At 37.9% G+C, this 16,007-nt stretch overlaps 1 protein-coding gene across 1 annotated transcript in view; it reads right to left on the minus strand.

The window, feature by feature from the left end:
• The window catches only part of LOC306856088 (histone-lysine N-methyltransferase, H3 lysine-36 specific-like), a 35,219-nt gene that overhangs the window by 6,655 nt on the left and 12,557 nt on the right, over window positions 1-16,007 (minus strand). Inside the window, exons 15-19 of the mRNA XM_079395096.1 lie at window positions 10,949-11,128; window positions 8,541-8,697; window positions 8,230-8,435; window positions 5,992-6,104; window positions 5,636-5,905 (exon numbers count right to left, since the gene is read on the minus strand). Of these exons, the coding sequence (XP_079251222.1) occupies window positions 5,636-5,905; window positions 5,992-6,104; window positions 8,230-8,435; window positions 8,541-8,697; window positions 10,949-11,128 (926 nt within the window). The remainder of the gene's footprint in view (window positions 1-5,635; window positions 5,906-5,991; window positions 6,105-8,229; window positions 8,436-8,540; window positions 8,698-10,948; window positions 11,129-16,007) is intronic.

The raw sequence follows: 16,007 nt of genomic DNA on the forward strand, positions 1-16,007 counted from the left end.
CAGAACCCAAGCTGCTTAAAGTCCAGTTTGAAGTTTCCACAGTCAGTGATGATTTGGGGTGCCGTGACGTCTGCTGGTGTTGGTCCATTGTGTTTTATCAAGTCCAGAGTCAATGCAGCCGTCTACCAGGGGATTTTGGAGCACTTTATGCTGCCATCTGCTGACAAGCTTTATGGAGATGCTGATTTCCTTTTCCAGCAGGACTTTAGCACCTGCCCACACTGCCAAAAACACTTCCAAGTGGTTTGCTGACCATGATATTACTGTGCTTGATTGGCCATCCAACATGCCTGACCTGAACCCCATATGGGATCTATGGTATATTTTCAAGAGGAAGATGAGAAACAGTCGATCCAACAATACAGACTAGAAGGCTCAATAGTGCCTTGGTAGAGCCACAGGCTGATCTCTTCCATGCATTTCCTCACTGATGCTGGAGTTTGTGCTGAAGGAGCCCTGACAGAGTATTGAGTGCATAAATGAACATACTTTAAAGAACTTGAACTTTTCTGCTTTGCAAATCCTTTTTTGGATTGATTTTAGGAAATATTCTAATATTTTGAGATACTGGATTTTGACTTCCATGAGCTGTAAACTCTAATCAACAAAATTAAAACAAAAAAACGTTTGAAATGTCTCGCTTTACATGTAATGAATCTAAAATATATATGAAAGTTTCACTTTTTGAAATAAGTTACAAAAAAAATTCAGTTTTTCAGATATTCAAATTTTTTTGAGATGCACCTGTAAGACTTTCTTTCTTCAGATGAACACAAAGATTTTTATAAAAAATGGTCACTTCCGAAAACTCAACATTCACAAGTGAACGTGGCAGGAATCTATAAAAGCAAAACAATGGGTGTGTGTAAAAAAATATTAATATTTAAAATCTTTTTTAAACTGTCATACACGAGCTCAAATGTGACCCTGGACCACAAAACCAGTCTTAAGTCACGGGGGTATATTTGTAGCAATAGCCAAAAATACATTGCATGGGTCAAAATTACTGATTCTTCTTTTATGCCAAAAATCATTAGGATATTAAGTGAAGATCATGTTCCATTAAGATATTTTGTAAATTTCCTACTGTAAATATCAAAACTTCATTTTTGATTAGTAATATGCATTGCTAAGAACTTAATTTTAACAACTTTAAAAGGCCGCAAATTCATCAGAAACACAAAATATCCATAATGCTTACAAGAATACACCTGAAATAATTAGAGGTACAATTAACATCAAGCTACATTGAAAATGTAATTATTAACGTTTTCGCTAAACCCACTTTAAATCATCATCGAGTGCTTGTAATAACTTCCGATTGTGATCTAAAATGGATTTTGATTCTATAATAGGCAGACATGCAGTCTTTGCATGTTTTATAATGGACTGATCGCTTGTCATGTATCATAAACATCCTTTATTGTTAAAATAAATACCACAAGCTGCATAAAAACATAATTGTGAAGATAGGTTTTCTGTATAGGTCTATTTGCTTTCATATTTCATGTGTAGAAAAATATATTTCTCTCTTTTTTTAATATACGGAAGGGCAAGAGATATGATTACATGATTGACAACAATAACAAGAACTCAGCATACACTCTTCTCTCTTGCGTAAAAAAAAGTCCTGTTTTTACAGTAGTCTTCTGAGCTTTTAGCGCCACCGCGTCAACCTTTTGCGTAACAGCAGTTGCTCTGTTCATGTGATGTAATGCTCAAATCTTATTGGACGGCCCGTGTTTTCGCTTTGCGAAACTCAAAATATTCGTCGGACTGGACGGAAAAAAAAAAATTCGCATTTTTGGTGCACGAATGTTCGCGGTCTATGTGGAAGCATCCATAGGAAGCTGTTGTTTTATTCCAGCACGTTTCGCTTTTTCGCGATCAGTGTGGAAAGCCCTTAATGGCCTTAATGAAGCAATGGTTTATAGTTAAAGAAAGTCTGGGGGAATACACGGAGATAGATTTCCGATAGGTCGGATTAATAGGAGTTTGGGGTCCTGTGGCTAATTTTACACCATGATTACAAAATTGGTCTCATTTTTAAAAAGGTTTCTATTATACATGTATAAAACTAATAGCACATTTGTGCTTGCGGCCTCGCGCACATGTGCTGATATACAGAAAACTGCATTGCTTGTACAATGAATATAAAAACTTAAACTCATAATTTTTTTGTTTCATTGCTGGAATTTTTTTTTTTTTTTTTCAAAGTTGGATGATCAGCTCTCCTATTGTCTCTCAGTCCCTCACAGTCACACATACATTATGTCAGAAGAATGTCTTTAAATTCTAATCAAGGAAAAATCATAGCTTCTGTTGTCTTCTTTTTAAAGAACTTCAAAAATTGCGCTTGAACCATTTTGCACGAAAAATGACGAAATTGCTTCCGCTTGTGAGCAGCTTGCTACAGTACCGAGTTCTGATGGGCAATCACCGTTATTTAGTTCTTAAATGATCATAAGTAGAGAATTTTAACATTTCATGTGCATGATAAGTTTTACGTAATACACAAAATTAATAATCCAAAGAGGATGGTAAGGGGGTATGGTGGTTTTACAGAGGGGATGCTTTTTGCCATTTTTTTCGACCAGGGAAATGCCATCCTCCCGCATCCCACCCTCAATTCGAGCCCTGAAAATACCCATCTTGGCAAGTAACTTTGTTGCTTTAATAATGATTAATCTACATTTTTAATTGTTTTTTTTTTTTTACAGTTGAGTACATGCACCCATTTGTCCGGCCATTTTTTGTTTTATTTAAAGCATCTTCTCTTCCGTGCTTGCACACAAATTGCACTGCAATCATTTTCCCAAATGTCATTTGTGTGTAAATATTCCGTTATTATTATAATTAGTCTGTAAACGGCCATTAACAGAGGCCAGAGACGCTGAAGACGGAAGCAAAGAGGAGAAAATACTATATCAGGCAGAACAAGATCATTGTTCACGATGCGCAAAATATAGGAATCCTATTGCATTTTATATGAATGTGTTTCTGAGGGGAACTGGCTGTTTTCAGAAAAGTTTACATGGCATTTTCTTTTCATCTTACCTCTGTATAATGCATTTAAATGAGTGTTAATATGCGCAGTGCTGCTGGTTTACAGTGGTAACCAAGGAAATGCTTTATACCTGTTCTATAAGCGCCACCTGCTGTCAGAGAGCTGTTTGTTTCATTCACGTAGCATAATTTCACAAAGCTAAAGTCACACCATTCTGTTTTTACTTTAGATTTTGAAATTATGCAGTCTAATATAAATCAAATATTGCACGTTTTTTCATTTTTTATTATTGATTCATGATTAAAATGCAGTGGTTGCCTTGCCATTAATTTCAAATGGCAATGAAAAATCAAGGTGCAACACTGAAGAATATGCAAATGTTATTTTATAAGTAATTATTCAATTTCTTTGCCTACCTTAAATTTCATTTCTATCTTTGTGCTATATATTTAATTTTACTATTATTTGTAATTTGTTTGAACTTTATATTAGTTAGGCTAGTGGTTTTTGCTATAGTATTAAAATTGAAATCAAGATTTGTAAACTTTTATTGGTATTTAAAATATTGGTATCATAAGATTTATTAAAATACAAGGTGACATAGATGAAACAAAATTGATAACAGCAACTATTTTATTTATATATTTATTTGTGGCAAGGCTAGTGAAAATATAAACAGGGCTAGTAATAATTTGAACCACTGAAAAAAATCCTTAGCGTTGAGCCCTGGGCTATTTTTTCAGCTTCCCGCTCATCAACTGGCAATCACTTAAGTCAAACGCAGTCACCAGGCTGTACCGGTTAACTAAGGCAAATATGCTAGAAAATGTAAATTTTTAGGAGCTTTGGCTACAAAATGACCATTTCAAAGACGGAGTTAAAAAAAAACAAAGTGCATTTAACGGGTAAAAGCAAAAAAAAAAGTGCTCAGCACAACAGTGGCCTGTTTTTCCCTTCATTATAGGTGATGGAAATTCAGCTTTTTAGTCAGTGAAAATCAGGGAAAAGTCAGGGAATTTGACATTTGGCTTAGAGTGGGAACCCTGGTATATGCACTAGCTAATGGAAACTTTTTGACTGTTACACATACACATCACATACACTGTTGTTCACAAACACAAAAATCAGACATCAGCAGACTGTGCTGAAAACAGACAAGGGAAGTATGCTTTCGGCGTTTGTTTGAGTGGCATGCAAGAAACTGACTTTCACACCAGGTAGTTATAAGAACTCAATTATAGGAACTAGCCAGCAGGGCAGTCCCCTGAGAAATAGGACCATTTTCCTGGTTGCATTCACACCACCAGTAGGAACTCTGAAGTGACATAAGCCGACCAAGAGCGGCGTCATTTAGGCGCAGCATTCAACATTGTCAACAACTGGAGGATGGAGAAGTGCCTTTACTTCAGTGTCTGTCCATCGCTGTTTCCCATGTTTGTGGTGTTAGTTAATGCAGTAAGTAAATGTAAACTGTGTGTTTAAACAGCTTTTTAAAGGGGTCATATAAAGCACAATAAAGCTGATATTATTCTTTAGGGTCTTAATGAAAAGTCTGTAACATAGTTTGGTTAAAATGTTTCATTGGTAGTGTAAAAAACACCTTTTTTGACCTGTCAAAAACAGCTCGTCAGAGCAAGCCGTTTTGTGTCATTCTCCTTTAAATGTGAATGAGCTCTGCTGACTCCGCCCCTCTCTTTTCTGAGGGATTGTTTACTTTAGCCGTATTCATGGGGAAACTTGCTAATTAGCACATTATTAGGAAATGCAATTTGCAAAGATTAATTTAAAAAACCTTGTACTCACTTCTTCTGTAGGTGAAGCTGGATCACAAATTATTTGCGCGAACATAGATGCATTTAAGTAGATTGAGGGTGCATTCTCTTCAGAACCAAACATAATCCTCTTCAGCCTCTTCAGATGATCAGAGTAAATGATGACTGCTATGTTCATTATTACATCCAACAACAGAACACCTCAATCACTTAGGAGTCATTCTTGTCTACATTTGCTCCAGCGGTGAAACAACTGATGATAGCTCACTCAGGGCGGGTCTGAGGTAAGACACCAGTGCAATCTGTGCTGAAACGCTACTGTCAATCAAGCTATCGTGGGAGGGCCTTCGTCCGTGTGACATCACACAGACAGGCATCTGAGATTGACTCGATTTGAGAAAGGGGTAAAGATTTTAGTAGATTAAAAAAAAAACATTCATTTTCACGTTCACATTCACATTCACGTTCATTTTTATCATTATAGGGTGGTTGTGTACACACACTGCCGACACACATTTCATTTCAAACTACTTGTAAAAGTGCATGTAGCATTATATGACCCCTTTAAGCTTTATAAAGCTTTTTCATATGGCCTGCGTTTGGCCAATCAACGAACACTTGCGTCTCTGGTAGTCCCTACTCTAAAGCAAGCATTCTGATAACTAAAATCGTTCCCAGTTCCTACAGTGTGAAGATGCTAAAAAGCGGTACTTCCACCAATAGTTACGGTAACTATAAAAACGTTCCTCTGGTGCGAAATCCCCTAATGATGGTTAATGGAGTCCCTGCACATGAAGAACATCTGAAAACAGTTCAGATTTTGAAAAAAAAAAAAAAACATATGTCATTTAAATACCTTTTTGATGTCGTGAACACAGAGCAGTCCCCAGCCTCGAGACAGCGTTCTGAAGATCTCCACCTGGCAGTACTGTCGTTTGGTGAAGCACTGGTTCTGGCAGTGCTCACCTGCGGGACACACCTGTGGGTGACACTCATACAGCAGCATGCGGTTGATGCACTCCGAATCCATACCGCAGGGGTTCTCATCCGTCGCTTTGCAGTTGCAGCGAGGAATTTCTGAAAGGTCTGCCGAAATGATCAGCACTTTGCCAATTGGTTTGTTCACCTAAGAGATTGACCTGATTAGGACTCGTAACGACATTATATAAAGCTAACAATCAATCTCATAGTGTATCTCGTAGGAGCATGTACCTTAATATGTTTGTATGGTGGAGGTTTCTTGTCATTTCGTCGGTCCTCCTGCAGCTGCCGTAGTTCTTTCTCGGCTTGCAGTTCTTTGAACCTTACTGCAGCTTCTTCCAATGCTGAACCACATTGAACATTTGGATTTCAGCAATCATTTTTCATTTGAGCACTGATTTGAGCAACACCAAGAACCAGGTAATACAATTTTATTTTTACAAGAGCTGCCTTCAGGATGCTAGGGTGCTCTGAATGCTTGTCAAGGCATTTCTATCCAGCTGGTAAGAAGTTCCACTAGTTTGAGCATTTAGAGTTACAGTGGGGCAAATATGTATTTGATACACTGCCGATTTTTCAAGTTACAAAGAATGGAGAGATCTGTAATTTTCATCGTAGGTACACCTCAACTGTGAGAGACCGAATATAAAAAGAAAATCCAGAAAATCACTTTGTATGATTTTTGAATAATTAAATTCCATTTTATTGCATGAAATAAGTATTTGATACAATAGAAAAATAGAACTTAATATTTGGTACAGGACCTTGAAATGCTTCTTACGGAGCCACTCCTTAGTTGCCCTTGCTGTGTGTTTGGGGTCATTGTCATGCTGGAAGACCCAGCCACGACCCATCTTCAATGCTCTTACTGAGGGAAGGAGGTTGTTGCCCAAAATCTTGCGATACATGGCCCCATCCATCCTCCCCTCAATACGGTGCAGTCGTCCTGTCCCCTTTGCAGAAAAGCACCCCCAAAGCATGATGTTTCCACCCCCATGCTTCACGGTTGGGATGGTGTTCTTGGGATTGTACTCGTCCTTCTTCCTCCAAACACGGCGAGTGGAGTTTACACCAAAAGGTTCTATTTTGGTCTCATCTGACCACAAGACCTTCACCCATGCCTCCTCTGGATCATCCAGATGGTCTTTGGCAAACTTCAGACGGGCCTGGACATGTGCTGGCTTGAGCAGGGGGACCTTGCGCGCGCTGCAGGATTTTAATCCATAACGGTGTAGCGTGTTACTAATGGTAACCGTTAAGACTGTGGTCCCAGCTCTCTTCAGGTCATTGACCAGTTCCTCCCGTCTAGTTCTAGGCTGATCCCTCACCTTTCTCAGGATCATTGATACCCCACGAGGCGAGATCTTGCATGGAGCCCCAGTCCAAGAGGGATTGACAGTCATCTTGAATTTCTTCCTTTTTCTAATAATTGCGCCAACAATTGTTGCCTTCTCACCAAGCTGTTTGCCTATTGTCCTGTAGCCCATCCCAGCCATGTGCAGGTCTACAATTTTGTCCCTAGTGTCCTTAGACAGCTCTTTGGTGTTGCCCATAGTGGAGAGGTTGGAGTCTGATTGATTGAGTGTGTGAACAGGTGTCTTTTATACAGGTAACAAGTTCAAACAGGTGCAATTAATACAGGTAATGAGTGGAGGATAGGAGGGCTTCTTAAAGACAAACTAACAGGTCTGTGAGAGCCAGAATTCTTGCTGGTTGGTAGGTGATCAAATACTTATGTCATGCAATAGAATGGAAGTTAATTATTTAAAAATCATAGAATGCTATTTTCTGGATTTTTTTTTAGATTCTGTCTCTCACAGTTGAGGTGTACCTACAATGAAAATCTCTCCATTCTTTGTAAGTGGGAAAACTTGAAAAATCGGCAGTGTATCAAATACTTAGTTGCCCCACTGGATATATGCAGTTTCTAGGTGGTTTCCCCAAGTCCGATCCCTCGATTCTCTTTTTCAATGTAAGTCCATAGGATTTTTTTTTAAGGGATGCACAATACATTTCTACCATATTGGTTATCAGCCACAATTTTATCATTTATTGGTATAGGTCACTATTTCATATCTAATAGTAATATTTTTGCCAGCATCCAACACTTAATTGCATACTGTATAACTTCTATAAATGAAAGTCATTGTTTTGGAGCCCATCGACCCCAATTTAATATTCTTTTAAAGTTACTTTTTACAAAGACTAATAATTTCATAACACTAAAATGAAACCTTTAGCAAATCTCACAATGAATATCCATCTTTTATACTGTACATTACAATGTTGTGATGCATAAATTATTTACTTTCTGCTTTAGCATTTTATTTTAAATTTATTTAGACAGAATAGCACTAAATATGGGCAATTACAAGTCTGCAATTTATATGTCAAATTCACTGAGCTAAAAATATTAATCTGATCACTTACCAATAGCAAAAGCAAAGTGAAATTAGTTACAAAAGATACCTTTCTTAAAAGTAGAGTCAACTCCCTTTCCCATTTTCTCTTTACTGTTTGCATCGCCCTCCATGTAAGGAAAAACACGGGCTTGATAAGTCCACAGGTAGTCATTAGAGCCAAAGAAAAGAACCGCAAACTCTCCGACATCATGTCTCATGCGTAGGATATTCTCGGGAATGTCTTTGGGATTGCTAACCTCTGCCGGCCACCATCTATCAAACAGTAGAGCAGAAACTGTTGTGTACAATGATTGTAAAAGCCAGGAATTGATGACAGTAAATATTAAGAAGTTAAGAGTCGGTTTTGTGCTTGCTAACCTGTAGCGGCCAACTTTTACCCACACTACCTCCTTGTAGTGCGGCTTTTTTCCAGCACGACAGTCGTTGCAGTACCAGCTGCCTTCTGGCATATCGATGTTCAGACACTCTCGGTGAAATGCCGCAGGACATGACTCACAACACAGCAGACTACCTCCTGTAGAGAGAAGTGATACAGATACAGAGAAGTGTTTTAGATGAGGAAATGTTTCTGATAAGGTTATATAAAGTGAACGTGACGTTCTTTAAAGGGGTCATCGGATGCCCATTTTCCACAAGTTGATATGATTCTTTAGGGTCTTAGTGCAAAGTCTATAACATATTTAGTTTAAAATTTCTCAATGGTAGTGTAAAAAACACCTTTTTTACTCTGTCAAAATCAGGTCTGTTTTCAGCAAGCCATTCTAATACATGTTGCTTTAAATGCTAATGAGCTCTGCTGACCCCGCCCCTCTCTTTCGTGGTGTGACGAGCAGACTGTAAACTTCAGCAGCGAAACTGGCTAACTAGCATATTATTAGGAAAGACGATTTACAAATATTCATAAAAAAAACCTTATAACTCACTTCTTCTGTAGATGAAGCTGGATCATGAATGATTTGCGCGAACATAAATGCATTTAGGCAGATTGGGGATCGGCGCATCCCTTCAGGACGAAAGTAACGTTAATCCTCAGTGGCTCAGATGTCGGGAGTAAATGACAACTGTTACGTACATCTCAAACAATTTGAATATCGTGAAAAAGTTCTTTTTTTCTTCTAACTTATTTCAAAAAGTGAAACTTTCATATATTTTAGATTCATTACATGTAAATTAAAACATTTAAAAAAAAATTTATTTAGTTTTGATCATTAGAGCTTACAGCTCATGAAAATCAAAAATCAGTATCTCAAAATATTATAATATTTACATTTTAGTTTCAATTAATAAAAATTCAAAGAATTTGGGTAGGAGAAGGTGCACAAGCAACAGGGATGACCACAAGCTTGAGAATACTGTCAAGTAAAGCTGATTCAAACACTTGGGAGAGCTTCACAAGGAGTGGACTGAAGCTGGAGTCAGTGCATCAAGAGTCACCACGCTCAGACGTCTTCAGGAAAAGGGCTACCAAGCCACTTCTGAACCAGAGACAACGTCAGAAGCGTCTTACCTGGGCTGTGAAGAAAAAGAACTGGACTGTTGCTCAATGGTCCAAAGTCCTCTTTTCAGATGAAAGTAAATTTAGCATTTCATTTGGAAATCAAGGTCCCAGAGTCTGGAGGAAGAGTGAAGAGGCACAGAATCCATGTTGCTTGAAGTCCAGTGTGAAGTTTCCACAGTCAGTGATGATTTGGGCTGCCATGTCATCTGCTGGTGTTGGTCCACTGTGTTTTCTGAAGTCCACAGTCAACGCAGTCATCTACCAGGAAATTTTAGAGCACTTCATGCTTCCTACTGCTGACAAGCTTTATGGAGATGCTGATTTCATTTTCCAGCAGGACTTGGCACCTGCCCACACTGCCAAAGGTATCAAAAGCTGGTTCAATGACCATGGTGTTACTGCGTTTAATTGGCCAGACCTGAACCCCATAGAGAATTTATGGCGTATTGTCAAGAGGAAGATGAGAGACACCAGACTCAACAATGCAGATGACCTGAAGGACGCTATCAAAGCAACCTGGGCTTCCATTACACCTGAGCAGTGCCACAGGCTGATTGCCTCCATGCCACGCCGCATTGATGCAGTAATTCATGCAAAAGGAGTATTGAGTGCACAGAAATGAACATACTTTTCAGAAGCCTGACATTTCTGTTTAAAATATCCTTTTTTTATTGATCTTATGTAATATTACAATTTTCTGAGACACTGAATTTATTTCAAGAAATAAAGGCGTGAAATATTTCAAATATATTTCAAATCTATATAATATATGGGTTTCACTTTCTGAAATGAGTGACAAAAAATATTGACCTTTTTCACGATATTCAAATTTTTTGAGATGTACCTGTATATTCATTACTACATCCAACAACAAAACACCTCAATTGCTTATTCGGAGACATCCTTGTCTTCCCCTGCACCGGAGTCGACACAATGGCTCTCAGCTCACTCAGGGCGTGTCTAATGTAAGATGGCCGTGTCAATCAACTATCGTGGGAGCGGCCTGTGCAGAACTACGTCATTCTGACAGGAATCTGAGAACAGCCTGATTTGAGAAAGGGGATTTTAAAATAGGGATTAAAAAAAAAAAACACTGGGTGGATTTTTATCATTATAGGATGGATTTGTACACACTCCCAACAAACAATTATGTTCAAACAACTTGTAAAGTGAATTTTGCATCTGATGACCCCTTTTTAAGCTGAATTGAAAAAATCATCAGGTGCAAATTATTATGGAAATTGGTGTTCAAGGCAACTGAATTAACCTTCTGAGCAGACGAAGCACCAGCTGACGTTGACATGCTCGTGGTTGCGGCAGCCTTTTCTTGGTGTGAAGTGATTGGGACACACGATGTTGCTGTCGGTGAGTGTGACACTCCCAGCAGGTATACAGTAATCATTGGCATGATATGCCACAGGGCATCTGATACAGCGGGTTAGCTGGCCTGAGACACAAAATACAGTAAATTTCATAATAAAGTATGCAAATTAAAATGTGTAATTTACATGCTGTAACATGTTTGTCAGTATGATATATTGGTACTATATTGATTATCGGCTTTTAAAAAATAAATTCTATACAGGGCTTGACGCTTACCTTTTTCACAATTTGAAAAATTTAGGAGCGCATAAAAAATGATTTAGGGGTGCTATAAATTTTTTTCAAATTATGTGTTTTAGCTTAATACGGGGATATAAAGAGACATTTACAAGCACAATTATTTAAATGATCAGAATACAGAAAATACAAAAGGTTTTTAAATAATTTTGCTTCAGACTCTATTCAATAGGCTAATTATGTAATTAGTTGTAGTCCTATTAAACTATGTACATTAGGTTTGTGACAGTATCAAATTTTCACAATAGTCATTGAGGCTTTTGTCAAGGTATGTGTTTTTTTTATCACAATATATAATTTCGAAGTGAAAAAAAGTGTATTATTAAAAGTTGAAATTAACATGAAAATGAATAAAGGTGCCATAGAATGAAAAACTGTCTTTACCTCGGCATAGTTATGGAGATGACATACCGTGAGCCTCAAACACCATAGTTTCCTCCTAACGTAAATATCGTGAATAAAAAAGACCACTAAAAAACAGGCAAATCAGAACATAACACCGACTGTGACGTAACAGTGGGGATCACTACGCCCCCAACATTTGCATAAACCCGCCCATGTTCTAGGCCAGCCGAGCCGAACCATCAGAAGTTCTGCAGGTATTGTAAATAAACAAGCGCGGACAACAGCGAAAATGGCAGATCACGGAAATAAATGTTATGTTCCAGGCTGCAGGGGATGTGAAGTGCAGGGATGGGTTGGGGCCTTTATTCAGAAAGGCACGGAAAGCAAATAACGCGTTCTACTAAAATAACGAGTGCCACTAAAGGGACATGGTTAGCTCCTTGATAGCGGTAGCCTGTTACATTACAGTACATAAGATTTCACTTACCACATAAACAGAGTAAGGAGAGATGAGGAGGATGATGGCGAATGATTTACAGATACTGAGCACCACTGACAAGCATCTGATCTTGTAAAATGTGTGGTACTGCCGCTCCATAATATAAACATAGTTCGTGCGATCGCGTGAAAGCGAAAGTGAAACTATAACGCGATCGACCGATCGTTCAAAAGCAGTTTCAATGCCTCGTGTATTAATAATGGCTCCCTGATGCCCACATTTTACATACAGTATAATTACCTGATGATATAACTGCGAGAGAAAGTATTGAAATATATATTTTCCTCCCTGTGTTTCCTTCTTGCCGTGAGTTACTGAAATGAGCCACACTGCGAAACAGCCAATCAGAACAGAGCTCATTATTATTCATGAACCTGCCAAATAAGCCAATAACAGACCGTTTCATTCTAGGGAGAAATCCTAGGGTTCTAAATGGACATGCAAAATCATTTCTGGAGATTTTTTTGCCCTTACCTACACCACATACCTTCTATGTAGATATCAGAGAACAATTTAAAATACTGTATCAATGCATTCTATGACACCTTTAATAAATCATGTTAACTAATGGAACCTGTTAAGTGTTGCTGAACAATAACGCATCAGTCAATATATAGATAGGCCCACTGTTTTCTATTGTAGATCAGTGGATAGGCCATGTTATAAGTTAGAAAAAAAATGTATGAAAATAAATAGCTCATTAAGTCTTTAAGTATTAATAAATAAAAGACTTTATAAAGAGAAGCGAATATAAATATCTAAATGACTGTGAAACATTATTTACACTGTTACAGTGCGTTCACACCAGACGCGACGTGCGCGAATAAATAGCGTTATTCGCGTGTAGTTAGACGCTTGAACATTTTGAGTTTACTCGCTTCATTCACGCGTGAAATTCGCTTCACAACAGACGCGACTTTCGTCTCATTGCGAGATGGCTGACATGGATTTTGTTGAGAGGGTAGTTGCACTTTATGTGCTATGGAAACACTGGATGCGTGTATTTCAGCCGAGAATGTAGTTGTTTAAAACTCAAATCTGCGGTTTATTTATAAAAACAGCGCCTATTTGAAAATGTGCTTCGCCGATTTCAGAGCCGTGAGCTCCAGGCGATCACCGGGCGCTCGTGCTCATGTATCCCAAAGAGAGGAGCATAACCTCAGCTAGTCCTTCTGACATTTGCCGCTGGCTCTGATGTCTCTGTAGTGGATAAACATAAGATATAATTCGTTTGGGGTAAATCTAACAGGTAATCTTTGGTCTATGGTACAGCTCCGGATATCCACATACAGCGACAATGATTTTGTCCTCTATTGTTGTTTCGGATTTCTGCCTCCGCTCGTAATAACGTCACTACAAGAGCAAGCTCCTGATTGGTTAACGCGGGCGCGAATATCGCCAAAATTCAGATTTTTCAATTTGACCGATTCGCATCAAACGCCCGAAACGCTCAATTTGCGCCGCCGGATGTCTATTCGCGTCTTTGCATTGACTTAAAGGGGCTATGTGTAGGTTTTTACTTAAAAAAATCTTTAAGATAAGAGTTTTCATTTGTCCATTTATGAGCCAACCATAATGTAATAGGAAGAATGACACCTTGACTGTCCACCACGGTTGCCTCTATCAGCCTGTAGACTCAGTTGTGTCTGGAGGAGTTGGGTCCGAATTGGCACGAAAATTCACAAAATGTGACGTCATGCGCGTTCTCGTCTACAGCGGCAATCGCTAGTGTTTGAAATGGACTCTGCGGACAGAAAGAAGCGACCAGCCTCCAGCACAACCCAGACACCCACGGAAACTTCTCGTAAGCTTAAAATAAAAATAAAAAAAGCCTTATCGAGTGCGCACCGAGAACGAGCATGAGACTGGCTGCAGTTCCTCTAACGGCCACTGGTGTCAGTAACTGCTCCTTTAACATGTAAATCACTCGCGCTTAACGCTTCATTCGCGTCTGGTGTGAACGCACCATTAGGACAGTAGTGCAGCTGCTTTGTTTACAGGGTTACCGGGGTAACGGCAGGTGCTTTGTTTACAGGGTTACCAGGGTAACGGCAGCTGCTTTGTTTACAGGGTTACCGGGGTAACGGCAGCGTCAGCGCCCTCTAGTGGCGAATGTGCATCATTCGTGTGTCTCCTTCACTCGCTCCGCCTTTCTTCTCATCTGTGCTAGGGATGGGCGATACCACTTATTTTATTTTCGATCCGATATTTTCAAGCCCAGTATTGTCGATATCGATACGATACCTGTAAACTAAAATGATCTTTTAATTTATTAAAATAATATAATCAGTAATTATACTCACTTAATATTAGATTTTAAAGTCATGTTTTTTTTTTTTTACATTTCACATGCTTTTTTTTGTTTACACTGTCAGAAATTAAATATACTAAAATTGTATTTTAGCCCTTTACTGGGGCAGTAACCTCAAAGGTGCACCTATACCCCTAAAATGGAGCATATTAGTACCATACAAGTATGCATGTACAATACTATACCATACAAATACTGTGGTAAACTGTGGTTACTGAAATAAAACCATGGTTAATTTTTTTCAAAGGCTGCCAGAATGCTGTACTCCTAAAGATGAAACTTTAGCATATTTTTTTTCTGACAGATTTATTAACAGCAATTACAGAACATAACAGAATCCATTTGAACTTTTAATAACCAGTTTAAATGTACTTACACAAACTAGCCTATTTACATGCACACAAAAGTTTGGGGTTAGTAAGATTTTGTAATATTTTTTAAATATCATGCTCACCAAGGCTGCACTTATTTGAACAAAAATACAGTAAAAACAGCAATACTGCGAAATATAACCATTAAAATAACTATTTTCTGTTTTAATATAGTCCTATTTAAAAAAAATGTAATTTAAAATGCATCTGTGATCAAAGCTGAATTTTCAGCATCATTATTCCAGTCTTCAGTGTCACATAATCCTTCAGAAATGAATCCAATATAATTTGCTGCTCAGGAAACATTTATGATTATTATTGCTGCTTCATATTTGTGTAGAAATCGTGATGCATTTTTCAGAATTAATTTTATATATAATAATAATTATATGTAATGTCATGTAATAATGTGGCAGTGGTTTCTTAGGATCTACTTCTGATGCTTTTGGGAAACGCAGCTCTATTTGAACAAACACTGTGACTGAGCCGTGCGTCAGCAGCAAACGCTGTCTGTGATCGATTGGTTCTGTCTTTCAGCATTTTCGTGTGTTCCGATGAGCAGGAGAAATAGCTCTATCCAACACAATTGTTTGCTAATATAGTCTATTTTTCAATTTAGAAGCTTATTTTATGTACCACATTTTTTAATAAATAAAATTAGTGGTTAAAAAAAGCACTTTATAATCAATATTTTTAATGTGAGGATCGATCCTTTCGATACAACATCAGTATCGAAAGTATCGATACTTTAGGATCTATCCGCCCATCTCTAATCTGTGCTCATTTAAATTAAACTGCTGCCTTTTTAAAGTTCAGTAATCATATGAGGCTGTATCGCTAAATAACCCTCTAAATAATAAACTGAAGAAATTAATACATTTGTTATTGGCTACTGTATAAGTTAGGCTGTTTTGTATTTTGTATTGTATTCGCACTCATGCTCCTAAATACATTTTCCAGTTCGCATACATCTATTTTTAGTCACAAACGCGAGTGAAATGCTCGCACTGTCCAGCCCTGATTCTATAGATATTAATATATTAAATGTATAAATATATTGAATCTCAAAATGAATAATTATTTTTCATACTGTAAAATTATAATTTTGTGATGCCTAAATTCACTTTTATCATTTAAAATGATTGATTTTAGTTTTTAGTGTTTTATTTTAAAAATATTT

The sequence above is a fragment of the Barbus barbus genome (assembly GCF_936440315.1).
Source record: "Barbus barbus genome assembly, chromosome: 36".
In the NCBI taxonomy this organism is placed as follows: Eukaryota; Metazoa; Chordata; class Actinopteri; order Cypriniformes; family Cyprinidae; genus Barbus; species Barbus barbus.